The 13,510-nt window shown below is 38.8% G+C and overlaps 1 protein-coding gene across 3 annotated transcripts in view; it reads left to right on the top strand.

Moving 5' to 3' along the window:
• RECK (reversion inducing cysteine rich protein with kazal motifs) overlaps positions 1–13,510 on the top strand; it is a 72,952-nt gene that overhangs the window by 15,235 nt on the left and 44,207 nt on the right. For all 3 annotated transcript variants that reach the window (XM_082843207.1, XM_082843206.1, XM_082843205.1), the window contains exon 6: positions 1,066–1,113. In XM_082843207.1, coding sequence (XP_082699333.1) covers positions 1,066–1,113 — 48 coding nt within the window. The remainder of the gene's footprint in view (positions 1–1,065; positions 1,114–13,510) is intronic.

Genomic DNA, 13,510 nt, shown 5'->3' with positions numbered 1-13,510 from the left:
TCAAGTTAGGCCCCTGAACTCTTCCTCACTGTATATTTTTCATAGTGGTTCCTCAGAGTGCTGTGGAAAAACTGGTCTCCTGGCTCCTCATACTCCAAATGGTGGGAGTATGGAAAACTGGGAAATTTAAGTGTCCCTAAAACTAAATGGGAAAGCCTTCTCTTATTTTCTCCTTCTAGTGACTGGTCTCTAGACAGGAGTATATGAGACATGGTGATGCCTTCACTTTCATACAGACCACTGAGCCACACTCTTTGGGCAGCACATAGCCTAGCTATCTGCTGTTCTCCTCCAGGCATTGAGATGAAACTGAGTTATAGAGCATTTGAGCTGTAGTACATCTAGTGGGCCACAGACTAGTTGCCAGTCCATTCTGCTTCTTGCTTTCCCTGTCCTCATCAGCTGGTCTATTCAGGATTGCATGAGCCTAGGTGATAGAACGGGAGGAAATAGAACAAGGAACCAGAGTCCATGGCTCTGGAACTCCGTCTCTAAATGAGGATTACCATCATGTGGAAGAACAGCCACCCCTCAGCAGATTTGTTTTGGCTTGTTTTTTATAGAAAGTGTATACTTAAATGTAGTAAATAACTTTCTATTTTTCTGTCTGTCAGTTTCCTCATCTGTAGAAGGAATAATATCTTCTACATAAACTTGTTAAGAAAATTACATAAAAATAACTTATTAATTGCCTGGCATTGCCTTTCACTCTTTAGTTGTCTCCTCTGTTATATATGGATCTTGGCTCATATGGGAACTTAAAACATGAAGGGTTAAAGAAAAAGCAAACTATAAATGCCCTAGCAAAGCTTCACAAGAAAATTCACTGCAGCAGAGCTTCAGAGCTTCACAAGAAAATTTGCTACAGAATGGAATTCAGCTTAAAAAAAAAGTCCTCTGATTTACATTTCCTTCAAAGTTATCTAGTTTCTGAAATAACAAAAGGACTGTGTCATTATGTGAGATTAAAGCCATAAAAGTGAGAGTGAAATTCTAGCATATCTGGAGCTAATGTTTGTTTAATGTGGATTAAATAAATTAATGCAGAAATTTGTTATTTTTTAGGCATCTTCAAAAAATGATATTTCCAGAGTTTGCAGAAAAGAATATGAGGTATGCATTTTATCTAACAAATTTGGATAGACTAATTAGATGTTATCAGAATTGATAAAATCACTCAAATTTTAAAAATGAATTCATCGTTAAATAAATTGCCTTTTACTTTACAGAAAATATGGCGCTGAGAAAAATGTCATTTACCTTTTTTTAGAAATGTTATAATTTTAATTAACTTGTTGAAATTAAACGTTAATTTGAAAGAAATGCCTAAATCACATATACAGAGGATTTAACCTATAATGTTTTCATAATAAAGCAACTGGTTGTATCCAAGGTTGTAAAATAGTTTTTCTTAGGTTCCATATCCTCTTTTGCCCCTTTTCCTATACCTTGATCCATCCAGGTATCCACTTTTATCAACTACCTCTAATTGGAAGAAACAAAATCACATTGCTAGTGTGAGTAGCTTCAGACTTTCCTAGCATCTTACATTTGGGGGGGAAAGGTACATACCAAATTACAAAGGCTATTAAATCTGAAGGACTCTTGTCTCCCAATGGTGGTGTTTCAAGCACTGTGGTATCTAGATTGGGTGTGGGGGGGAACAGGTTGTGGAGGGGCAGAGGTAGAGGAGGTATTTCACATCAGACAAATATGTACAAAAGATTGTCCCTAATGTGATAGAGCTCCTCACTGGGACTACATTGTTCAGTTCCTAGAACTTCATTGTTAAGTATGACAATATTATTTTTTATAGTGTAAGACCGTGTAATTAAGAATACTTAAGCACATATGCCTCATTCATCATTTGTATGTATAAACATTGAGATTCCTATTGCTTTTAATAGTCTGTATTCTCTTGGAGAAGAAAGATAGAACAACTCTCTTAACTGCTTCTAGATTATAGTTCTAATTTTTTTTTCTTTTCTCAAAGCCTGTAATTATAGCTCTCGATTAATATTTTGGAATTGGAAAAATCTTATTTATCCTTTGTTCCTTTGTACTATTGCTAAGTTATATCTGTTTCTCTGAAGACAAATTTCCAAATTAACTGCAACTCTTCTCTGTTCTTATTGAAAAGAGCCTTTCTACAAAGAAGTAAAAGATCTTTCTTTTTTTTCTTATCTCTCTACCTTTGAAATAACTAGTTTTAGTTTTTCTTGAACAAAGTGGCTAACTGTGATAATTCCTTCTTTTCTCCCACATGATGTCTGACACTGTCCATCTCCTGTAGCCTGTCCTCCATTATTTTAGTGTGCTTCCTTCTCTTGTCTGGATTTCTGCATTGCCCTAGGAAGTCTGCCAGTATGTGTTGATGAAGGACGGGACAGGAAAGGTAAGAGAGATAAACACTGTCCTATGAGAGAAATACTAAGAGTAGTTTACCTTTTCCAGTCTATCCTCCCCTATTTGGCCTAGAATTAAGCAACTATCTTCCAAAAATATACATGCCAAGAAGGTTCTTTCGCATATATATAAACGTAAAACATACATATGTAATACATATATGTAAAGTATACATGTGTTTTATATATATATGTGTGTTTTATATATATATAAAACTGTACAAATTATTCAAGATAATTCAAGATTCAATTTGATTTTTTATGTTATTTAGAAATAAAAAGAGAGACAAGAGCACTTTAACACAGAAAGAAGTTTCTGCATTATAAGCCCCAAATAACAGTCACTCTCACTGAATTGTTAAAGTCTAGTCTAGACATAATGGCTATTTGTTATAAAGTGAATTGGGTAACATTGGTGTAGTGCAACCTATTTTAACTGGATTAGTTGCTTATCAACATTAGAATAATTTATAAAACTAGGCTTTTGGTACCTTTTCCTTAACACTGGAGTGGTCCCTGGAAGTGAACTTCCAGATGTGTAAGCTGTTCCTTTAGGCTTACAACTTTACGGGTTAACATTTACCCTGAAGGATGGTGTTGTGCAGTTTGACTAGAGATTCAGAGAATGAGCGGTTATATTTGAAGGAGCTAATGTTTATCTTTACTGATAAGCTGCTGCAGAATCCCCTTCGAGGGAATTTCCTGAGAAATTTACTTACATGAATAAAGTTTAAAATTTTTATGCCATTTAAGATTGTTTTGTTCCAACCAAGCTAAGATAAACTAGTGAAATGTAAAGCATTTTTATGTCTGGTTTTATAGTATCTGGTTTCTTTTCAGGCAAATCAACAAATATTTATTGAATAGTGAGAGGCAGTTTTATTACATTAGAAAGAAAACAAACTTTCGGGAATTCCCTGGTGGTCCAGTGGTTAGGACTCCATGCTTCCACTGCAGGGGACATGGGTTCGTTTCCTGGTCGGGGAGCTAAGATCCCTTATAGCTGCGCAGCATGGCCAAAAATATATAAATAAAATAAAATTATCTTAAAAAAAGAAAGAAAACAAACTTTGAAGTCAGACCTATGTTAGAATTATGGTTAAGCTACATATAGCTCAACTTCAAATACTAAAGAATTATACCTGAGTCAAGATAGTTAAAATATGTACTGAACATGCAAGAACTCAAGGAAATTGGAAAGCAGACTGAGCATGTTGGAAGTTAACAGGGAAAACTTTGCAAAAGAGAGGCCTGAAAGGATTGGTATAATTTGGGTCAGAAGACTGGATCAACAGCATGTTAGCAAAAATGCACATGACTGAGGTGGGGGGTGAAAAAGAAGATAGGCCTATTTTGGGCTGAGAATCTGCTTGGAGAGGCAAAGTGGGACCAGATCCTGGAAAAATGATATTTTGGGGCTCAGCCCATTATTTAGTAGAGGGAGATGATAAAGATTCTGTGATAGGAGACCAACATAACAAATAAAAGTCCAATATTTTAGAAAGCTTCAAGTGTTAGGTATGTGCAGGCTAAGTTTTAGATCCCCCAAGTTCCTCTAACTTAGCTAAAAACAAATAAGGCCCACAACTAGGATGATAGCAATAAAATCGAGTATTTGGGAATAAATCAGAGATTTGAAGGTAGAGTCCATCATTCAGGATTTGTTATAAAGGATTGAATATAGGAGATGATGTTCAGGGAAATATAAAAAACAGTTAGTGAATTGGGAGATAGGACTAAAGAAGTTATATGGAAAAGCAGCGCAGGATAGGCTGAAAGAGAGTTTAAGGAACATGGAGAATAGAGGAAGTATTCTAATTGGAATACTCAAAGAAGAAGAAAGAATATGGGACAGAGGCAGTGTTTAAAGAAGCCCAAGAAATCTCCAGCAGGATTTTTTTTTAAATCCATACGTTACAGACAGACCTCATAGCCACAGGTCTTAAAAGCAGTCAGGAAAAAAGACATTGTCTTCAAAGGAGGTCAACAGCTGATTTTTCAGTAGCAATAGAGGAAGCCAGGAACAGTGGAATGATACCTAAACTGTTCTGAGAGAAAATAACTATCATATCCAGCAAAAATATTTTTCAAGAAAGAAGGCAAAATTAAGGTATTTCCATACGACAAAAACAGAGAATTGCCAGTACTGGACCCTTGCTAGAAATCCTTCTTTAAAGGAATTTCTAAAATATCTATAATTATTTGAGATGCAAAGGAAAATGAGAACAATAAAAATACAAAGTGACTAAGTTAAAACACACACAGGTTGTATAAAACAGTAATAATTTATTATTGAGTTTAAATAAAAAGAGAGAAAATACACAGCAAAGATAGCATATATATTGGGAAGGGATTTTAAAGAAATTGAAGTATATTGTTAGGTCTTTTTAAGTGTAAAAACCCATATCTCAGAGGTAGTTAGGAATACCAGACTAAAGATGAGGAGAGATCATGCCCAAAGTCAACCATGAAGTAACCCTTGAACGTTGAGAGTGAAAGAAAGCTTTATGAAAGAAAAAATATAGAAAAAATAGAAAGCTGATTTTGAAAATCATTTTTAGGGAATGGAAAGAGAAGGAGCCATGTACTGATCTGACATTCAATGAGAATATTAGATTGAGATATTCCAAGAAAAAGAGAAATTCTTATTAGTGAAAGTGTTCAAAGCAAAGATTTACTGGATAAATACATTGTGGAGGGGATTTCTGCAATGGATAGGCGATTTGGCTATTCTCCCATCTTTGCAGTTCTCTTATTCTGACTCATACCTATGAAAGAGTACTTCCTTCAGAAATTGAGAATACTTCTTTCAGAATCACACACATTTGGTTAGCGCTATCAAAATCAACCAGTGGCTTGATAACTCCATCACAGATGTGTTCAAGTGTCATGGGCATGCTTGGTTCTAGGTTAGCCATGCGTTTTCACAGGCTTGGTCTTGGCCCGTCTAGAAGTATTTATCAGGCCACATGCACTCATGGATGTATGATACTAGACCAGGGATGATATTTAAAATATTAAACAACTGGAATGACCGGCACCAACAATCAGAACAAATGCTGGATATAAACTAGAGCCATACTAGTTTAGCCATACTAGGGCAAATTGGCTGATTAGAGCTAAAGTAAAAACTTAATCATGTTTTCCATGAGGTGTGAGACGTCTAGTGTAATACTTTTTGCATAGTCTTTGTCTATAGCTGGCTGAAAACATTTTCTTCTAGCCACCAAGACGGTGGTTAAAAACAAAAATTGGTTGTTGATAGTGATTTTCTTGAATGTCAGAATAAACATCAAGATGATATGAGGCTGGTGTATTTCCAGAGACCTGGCAGTGTCTGTAACATGATGAGACAAATTTTAGTTTCAGGTTCATAAACCCATTTCATACCTTTATGTCACACCTTACCTGCCGTTCTCTAACATAACGGCCATAAATATATATACCTTTCCATTTGCTGCATGAGCCACTGAAATACAGTGTTGCAAATTTGTCCTCAGACTTTTGTGCTTTTACTTTTTTATTCCTTCTTTCACAGATCCTTCTCTGCGCTTTTCTTTATATTGTTTTCAGAAATGTGATTTTCAATTCTTCCTAGCTTTCTTCAGTCCAGTTATTTGATGTTATTTCATTAAGGAAGTTGAGAAACTATGAAGGAAAGTCAGTAGGAGATATTTTTGTGAGGACTTGCTTTTTTTTTTTTTCTTTTTAAGCTTAATCCATTTAAGTTTTAAACTAAACTGTTGCTAAAGAAAACTAAAATAATGTTCTGTCCTGGGGCTCTGGTTCTCTGAGAATGCGGAGATAAAATTAAGACTCTGAGGATATTAAAAAGAGGCTCTAAGAACCACAGAAACAAAGATGGTCAGCCTTGTGAGTGCCAGGCTCAGTTCTGTCAGCACTATCCTATCAACACACAGCTAAATGCATAAGAGTGCAGGTATGTGTTAAATTTTATTTTTTGAATATTCACATGTTCAAAATTCAAAACAGTATACAATAAAAAGTCTCTTTCCTACCTCTTATACCACAGCCACCCAGTTCCTAAGGTCACCAGAGATATTTTATGCACATAAAAGTAAATATGTGTATGTAGTCCTCTTCTACCCTTCTGTACACAAATGGTGGCTTACCACACACTTTGTGGTACCCGTGGATGCCAGTGTTTGGTGCATATTTATGTATGTCTGTATGGGCTGTCCAGTGTATCCTCAGGAAATGTCGCAATAAAATGTTCTGTTTTAAAGATTTCTATGTTTTAATTTTATTTTGTTCCTTTTCTCTCAAATTAACCTTGACTCTAGATTTACTACCAGAAGCATAAAGGAAAGGGATGAAAAAATAGCCCTAAAAATTTAGACCTAGGAGGGCAGGGATGTAGGACCAGCAGGATTCTCTGGACAGCTAGAGGCCTTCTGTGCCTCGGTGTGATTGGATCTGTGCCACAGTAGTTCCAGGAATAGAGTAGACCTTCTTACATGGCAGATGACAGCCTAGGCTTTGGACAGTTGGCTTGGGGATTTTAGCAAAAAGAATCATGTGGTACTTTGCCTCAGCAGAGCCTTCAGCACCTAAATGTAAAGCTTCTTTTAGTACCAAGGAAACTCCAAGAATTGTCAGAATATGGTAAGTAGAAGACTGTGAATGGGAGGCTTTGTAAATGGTAAAATGCTGTACAGGTATGCTGTATCAGACTAGATATGAGCCGTTACCTGCAGCTGATGAGCTCCAAAAAGAGCGAAACCTATTAGGTCCTGCAGTACTGGCTTGAGATAGTATAAAACCTTGATTACGTTCCATTTGTATGTTGTTTTGTTCTGTCATACTTTGTACTGGGGAAGGGAATAGCTCCCATTTAGTCTCCTTGAGCTAGTGTATTTCCTCTGCAGTCCATTCTTCTTATAAGTCACCTGAATGAGATCATCCCAAAAGGGAAATCTGATCAAGTCTGATTAGATTGTGACCTGGTCTGATCCAAATGGCCAGGTTTTTCTCCCTAGGCAATCTCATCTACTCCCATAGCTTTAATTGCCCCAATATGATGACAACTCCAGAATCTTCTTTGCTAACCTCTTTTTCTCCTGAATCACTGCTGGATATGTGTTCTTTTGATGTTCAACTGACATTCCAAGTCAGCCAAACTGACTGTTAACCTTCCCTACCTCTTCTTCCCTCCACCCTACTGCTACACAACACCACACATACACACATCCCCAAACAAAAACTTACCATTTTTCTTGCATTTCTTGCTTGGTTGTTTAAGTACAGTCCTCCCAGACACATAAACTAAAAGCCTAGGAGGTGTTGTCTACTCTTTCTTCTTTCTCACCACCTCCCACAGAACAAAACAAAAAATAAAAACACTGGCTATTAAGCTCTAAAGATTTGCCTCTGGAATATGTCTTAAATTGGTCTCCTTTCCAGATCCTCAGTTACTGCCTACCTCAGGCCTTTATACCACTTTGGGGGACAACTACAATAGCTGCCCAACTAGCTTTCCTGTCTCTAATTTCTCCTCTTATTTACTATCTCCACTTCTCCTAGGGTGACCTCTTTAAAGACCAAATATGGTCGTATCACTCCCTTCCTTGAAACTCTTCAGCGGCTCACCTGTAAGATACAGTTCATGTTCCTCAGCCTGGTATACTTAAGCTTTTCTCGACCTAGCCCCCGACTCTTCCCTCCTTGACACTTCAGCAGCTTACTGCTTATAACTTCCCAGATTACCATGTGTTGTATTTGTTAGTTGTAGTTGTACCACCTGTTGCCCTCCTGGAATTCCTGTTTCCTGAATCCATCCTATCATCCCCATCCATTAGTAGGCTGGAGCCAGCTCCTACCAGCTAGGGAGAACTGGTTGTTAAATATTCAGGAGTTTGGCAAGCCAGCTTTTAAGTTGAAAAGCAGCTGTGATGGGGGTATTTATACCACACATATCAGCAAATATTACAAATCAGAACTCCCCTTCACCCCCACCCCACCCCAGCATGCCATAACCCCTACTGAAATTCTGGCTTAGATGGTTCCTCTTTAAAACCTTTCCTGCTCAGCCCTCTACCGTCACACACACAAAATTAGTTGCTATTTATAAACACTTGACATGCTTTATTATAGCATTGGTCACCGTATAGTGTAAGTCTTTGTTTTCAAGTCACTTTTTAATGCTAAAGTCTTGAGTTCCTAGGACAGAGTCCATTGTCTCAATTGTCTTTGCATGCATGTCATTCCTTCATTCCTTCAACATTCATTGAGTTGATACACTTAATATGTATCAGGCACTGTTCTCAGAGTACAAAGATGGAAGGATTTAGCCACTGTCTGTAAGAAGTTCATAGCCTAGTCCATGGGAAGAGAGAAATTCAAATAGTCCATTACAATACAGTGAGACAAGTACGTTGCTAGAAGTCTGTGCAAGACACGTTGAAGCCTGGAGGAAAAAACCCTTCCCAGGGTAATGGGGAAGTCTTCACAGAGCAGGTAAGACTTAAAAGATGAACAAAAATTTGTTGCCTGTAAATAGGTGCTACAGTTAGTATTTTTATAGATAGAATTTTTTAATAGAAAGTTTTCCCACTCTGGACAGTACATAAGGTTCTTTGTTTCAGAGTAAATAGCAGTTTTATGCGAAAACCCTGTGTAAATGTCTATGAATCAGGCATTCTTTGAATGAACAGAGAAAGCACTGAATACTGTATCTGTAATCACAATGTTGTGTAGCAAACCATCCCAAAACTCCATAGCCTAGAATTATTTAATAATAATTTATTATTTCTCATGCATTTAGCAGGCCTAGCTGCTTCTGGCTGGGCTCACTTGTGCATCTGCAGTCAGCTGGCAAGTCAGCCAGGGTCTGGCTGGTTTAGGATGCCCTTGGCTAAGTCAGCTCAGCTCTCCTCTATGTGTCTCTCCCAGCCTTCTAGCAGGCTAGCTAGCTCAGGCAGGTTCCCATGGTGGTGGCAGGGGCTCAAGAAAAGAAGTGGAAACATGCAAGTATATGTGCAGGTCTCTACTTACCTCATGCTTGCTACTGTCCACTTAACTAAAGCAAATCACATGACTAAGTCCAGAGTTAGTGTGAGAGAAATAGATACAGGGAAATGTAAAAAATTGGGGCCATTGCTGCAGTCAGTTTGCCACAAACACATACTCTGTGTAAGCTGTGTTCTAGACCTTATGTTACTCTGCAGGTATTACTTGCCAGTGAATTTGCTTCCAGCTGGTTGGATGCTCTGGGTGATAATGAGCAAACTTCTCTGAGCAGTCTGGACCTATTAATCTTATCTCAGTTTTGGGTTTCATTTGTATCCCACTATTGAAATGACATTTATTATTTGGGAGGCTGAAGAGTCATTTGTTTAGTGATATCCATGTCCTATTAAACTCCTTTACATATTCTAGTCACTTAGATTTTTTTTTACTAAAAAGCCATGGTGTCCACAACAAGGAGAAAATACCTTGTGGAGGTTTAAAAAACATGTTTTTAAAGGTCAGTTATTGGGGAATTCCCTGGTGGTCTGGTGGTTAAGACTCGGTGCTTTCACTGCCATGACCTGGGTTCCATACCTGGTCGGGGAACTAAGATCCTGCAATCTGCATGGCGTGGCCAAAAAAAGAAAAAAAAAGGTCAATTATTTAATCTCTCCAACTCAGCATTTTTTTTTTTTTTTTTTTTTTGCAGTACGTGAGCCTCTCACTGTTGTGGCCTTTCCCATTGCAGAGCACAGGCTCCGGACGCGCAGGCCCAGAGGCCATGGCTCACGGGCCCAGCTGCTCCGCGGCACGTGGGATCTTCCCAGACCGGGGCATGGACCCATGTACCCTGCATCGGCAGGCGGACTCTCAACCACTGCGCCACCAGGGAAGCCCCAACTTAGCACTTAATAAGCTAGATTCTTCATGCAAAACTTCAAACTGGGAGAACTCTCAGTCCATCTGTGAAAAGCAAACAGATTTTATTTATTGAGCCCTTAGGAACAAAGCAGCCCCTTTTAACTAGTAGCCTTGGGAATAGGAAACATTAATAACAGTTCACAGAATGTACTCTTTTGGGTCTTTGTCCAGAAGTGACTAAAATATCCAAGATTCAAACCTGGTTTTGTTTGTTTTTAATAAGATTCATGTGAAATGTTTGTTTCATTTTCATCATCCTCATCATTGGTGGGAAAGGGAAGCTGGAGGGACCAGCAGTAGTAAAAGGGCAGTGGACAGAGAAAGTATTGAGACAAGTGGACAAATGGAGAAATGCCAGAAGGGGTCACTGAAGTAGAAAAGTGAGTGGCCAGGTCAGAAAATAAATCTGCAGAGCCAAGTTCTGAGCAAGAGGTTAGAGCTGCAGAGTCTACCTCGCAGATGGACCCCAATGGCTCTTCCCCCCAGAAGGAAGGTCAGTGTGGCATAAAGGATCACATAGGGTTCCCTTGACTTTGATTTCACTCTGTATATTAGTTTTTCTGCTAGGTGTGCCCACAGGTGGGAGGGCTTATTGCAGTTCTCAAAAACCATTTTAGGTAGGGCAGGGAACTGGCTAATGAAAGCAGCTGCCTGAGGAAAGATTTCATGATCAAAAATTTTTAAGGGAAATAATAATACTTCAAGAAAATGATTTTTTTCACAATTTAAGATGTTGATTTAAAAAATAGACTTAAAATAGGTTACTCTATGGACATAAATTCAACCTTGCATTGGCTGCATTCAGAATAATAATCCAAAGTCTTCTCACAGGATAGTGTCATGGGAGAGCACTGGCAGAGCAATCTGGGTTCTAGCCCCGCCTTTGCCCTTTGCTTACTGTGTACATCTCTATCCAGCTGTATAGTGAAGGCTTTGGGACTTGAAGGTCTCTTGCTGTCAACGCTTACATACTGACATGTTCTTTGGGTCTCTGAGGTTTTTGTAGATCCTAACCTCAGTTACACTGTAATTTTGATTTATAGAGTAAGATGAGTGGGGTGAGGGAGCTGCTATATGGAGTCACATTGAGTATTAATATTGGTGGCAGAAGATCAGAAGAGGCTTGGGGGCTTCCCTGGTGGCGCAGTGGTTGAGAGTCCACCTGCAGATGTAGGGAACACGGGTTCGTGCCCCGGTCCGGGAAGATCCCACATGCCGCGGAGCGGCTGGGCCCCTGAGCCATGGCCGCTGAGCCTGCGCGTCCGGAGCCTGTGCTCCGCAACAGGAAAAAAAAAAAAGAGGCTTGGTATAAACCCAACTGAGTATAAACCCTCAGTTACTGCCTACTTTTGCCACTAGATGGCGATCAGACATTTGAAAGACTTAAGAATTGACTAGCTAAGACCCTGATGGACCATCTTAAGAAATGAAGAAACTGTCAGCCAGGGCTGTAACTCATGTGTGTCTTAAGCCCTGTCAAACTAGTCAGCAGTAGTTTTAGCAGTGAAAAGGTAGAGTTACCTATAGTTTATAGCTTAGGTAGAGTTACCTAAGGTTAAGAATCTTTTATCAGAGGGGGATATGATAAAATCATGATGCGTGTAAAGTAAGCAACAGAGAATTGATGAATTCATCAAATACCAGTATACTTGAATGAAGGACCATTCTTTTTTAAATTTAATTTCATTTTTTACTGAAGTATAGTTGAATTACAATGTTGTGTTACTGCTGTACAGCAAAGTGACTCAGTTATACATATATATATACATTCTTTTCCATTACGGTTTATCACAGGATATTGAATATAGTTCCGTGTGCTGTACAATAGAACCTTGTTGTTTATCAATTCTGTATATACCAGTTTGCATGGTATATATACCATGCAACCCCAAACTCCCAATCCAACGCTCTCCCACCCACCTCCCCCTTGGCAACCGCCAGTCTATTCCCTATAAGGACCATAGTTTGAAACCTTAAAACTGGTAAAGATAAAGAAAGAGATGTAAAAATGGTGTTAACACTAGAGGTGCTGCCACGTGGAAATACAAAAGTTTTTAGTTCAACAAGTTAGAGTAACGCTATGCATGCAAGGTCTATCAGTGAACATTAAGGGAAACGAGAAATGCTTAGGGAACATCTCTGAGCTCTGGATGTGACATCAAGAGAGACAGCTGAGCCCTTCTATATCAGCGGTTAGCAAACTTTTTCTGTGAAGAGTCAGAAAGCAAATATTTTAGGCTTACCAGCCAGTTTAGGCTTACTGTCCACTCAACTCTCCTATTACAGTGTGAGGTAACCATATACAATATGTAAATGAATGGGTGTGACTGTGTTCCAATAAAACTTTACTTACAAAAACAGGCAGCGGGCAAGATTTGGCCTGGGTGCCATAGTTTGCCAACCCATTTGTGGGTGAAAGCTAGGGTCCATAAGTAGTTCTCCTTTCTAGGCCTCAGACTCTAGCTTCTGTCAAACAAGTTGGGTTAGCTGATCTCTGACATTTTTCAGATTTTGTGTCCTTTAGTACCTCTCTCTGAAGCTAAGTGATCCACAAGGCTGACCCAGAGTGATATTTCTTTTATTTTTAAGATCAAATTAAAAAAAAAATCAAGCTTGAACAAATTTGTAAGTTTCTAGAGCAGAATTTCTCAACCTTGACACTATTGACATTTGGGGCCGGATAATCCTTTGTTGTATGGGAACTGTCTTATGCATTGTAGGATGTTTAACAGCATCTCTAGACTCCTCTACCTACTAGATGTCAGTTCAGTAGAACACCCCAACCCCCCCGTGTTATGACAACCAAGAATGTCTCCAGACATTGCCATATGCCCCCTGGGAAGCAAGATTACCTCCACTTGAAAACCACAGCTCTAGAGACTTTAAGAGTAACTGGAAGAATAACAAAAATGGAAATCAGGCCATGTAACCCAGGACGGCCACCAAGATAATAAACATACTTCTTTAGGAACAAGGCCAAAAAAGCCAAAACCAAGAGGAACCAAGAGGAACCAAGAGGAACAAGAGGAACAACCTGCATGTTAGAAAGAGAATCGCAGGGAATTCCCTGGCGGTCCAGTGGTTAAGACTCCGTGCTTTCACTGCTGAGGGCCCTGGTTCCACCAGGAAACTAGAATCTCACAAGCCTCTCAGCTCAGCCAAAAAAAGCAAAGCAAACAAAAAAAAGAAAAGAGAAGGGCAATGAGAATTTTATT

The sequence above is a fragment of the Leucopleurus acutus genome (assembly GCF_964270905.1).
Source record: "Leucopleurus acutus genome assembly, chromosome: 7".
Classification (NCBI taxonomy): domain Eukaryota; kingdom Metazoa; phylum Chordata; class Mammalia; order Artiodactyla; family Delphinidae; genus Leucopleurus; species Leucopleurus acutus.
Note: the sequence above shows the minus strand (reverse complement) of the source record. Positions and strands in the feature narration are given on the sequence as shown.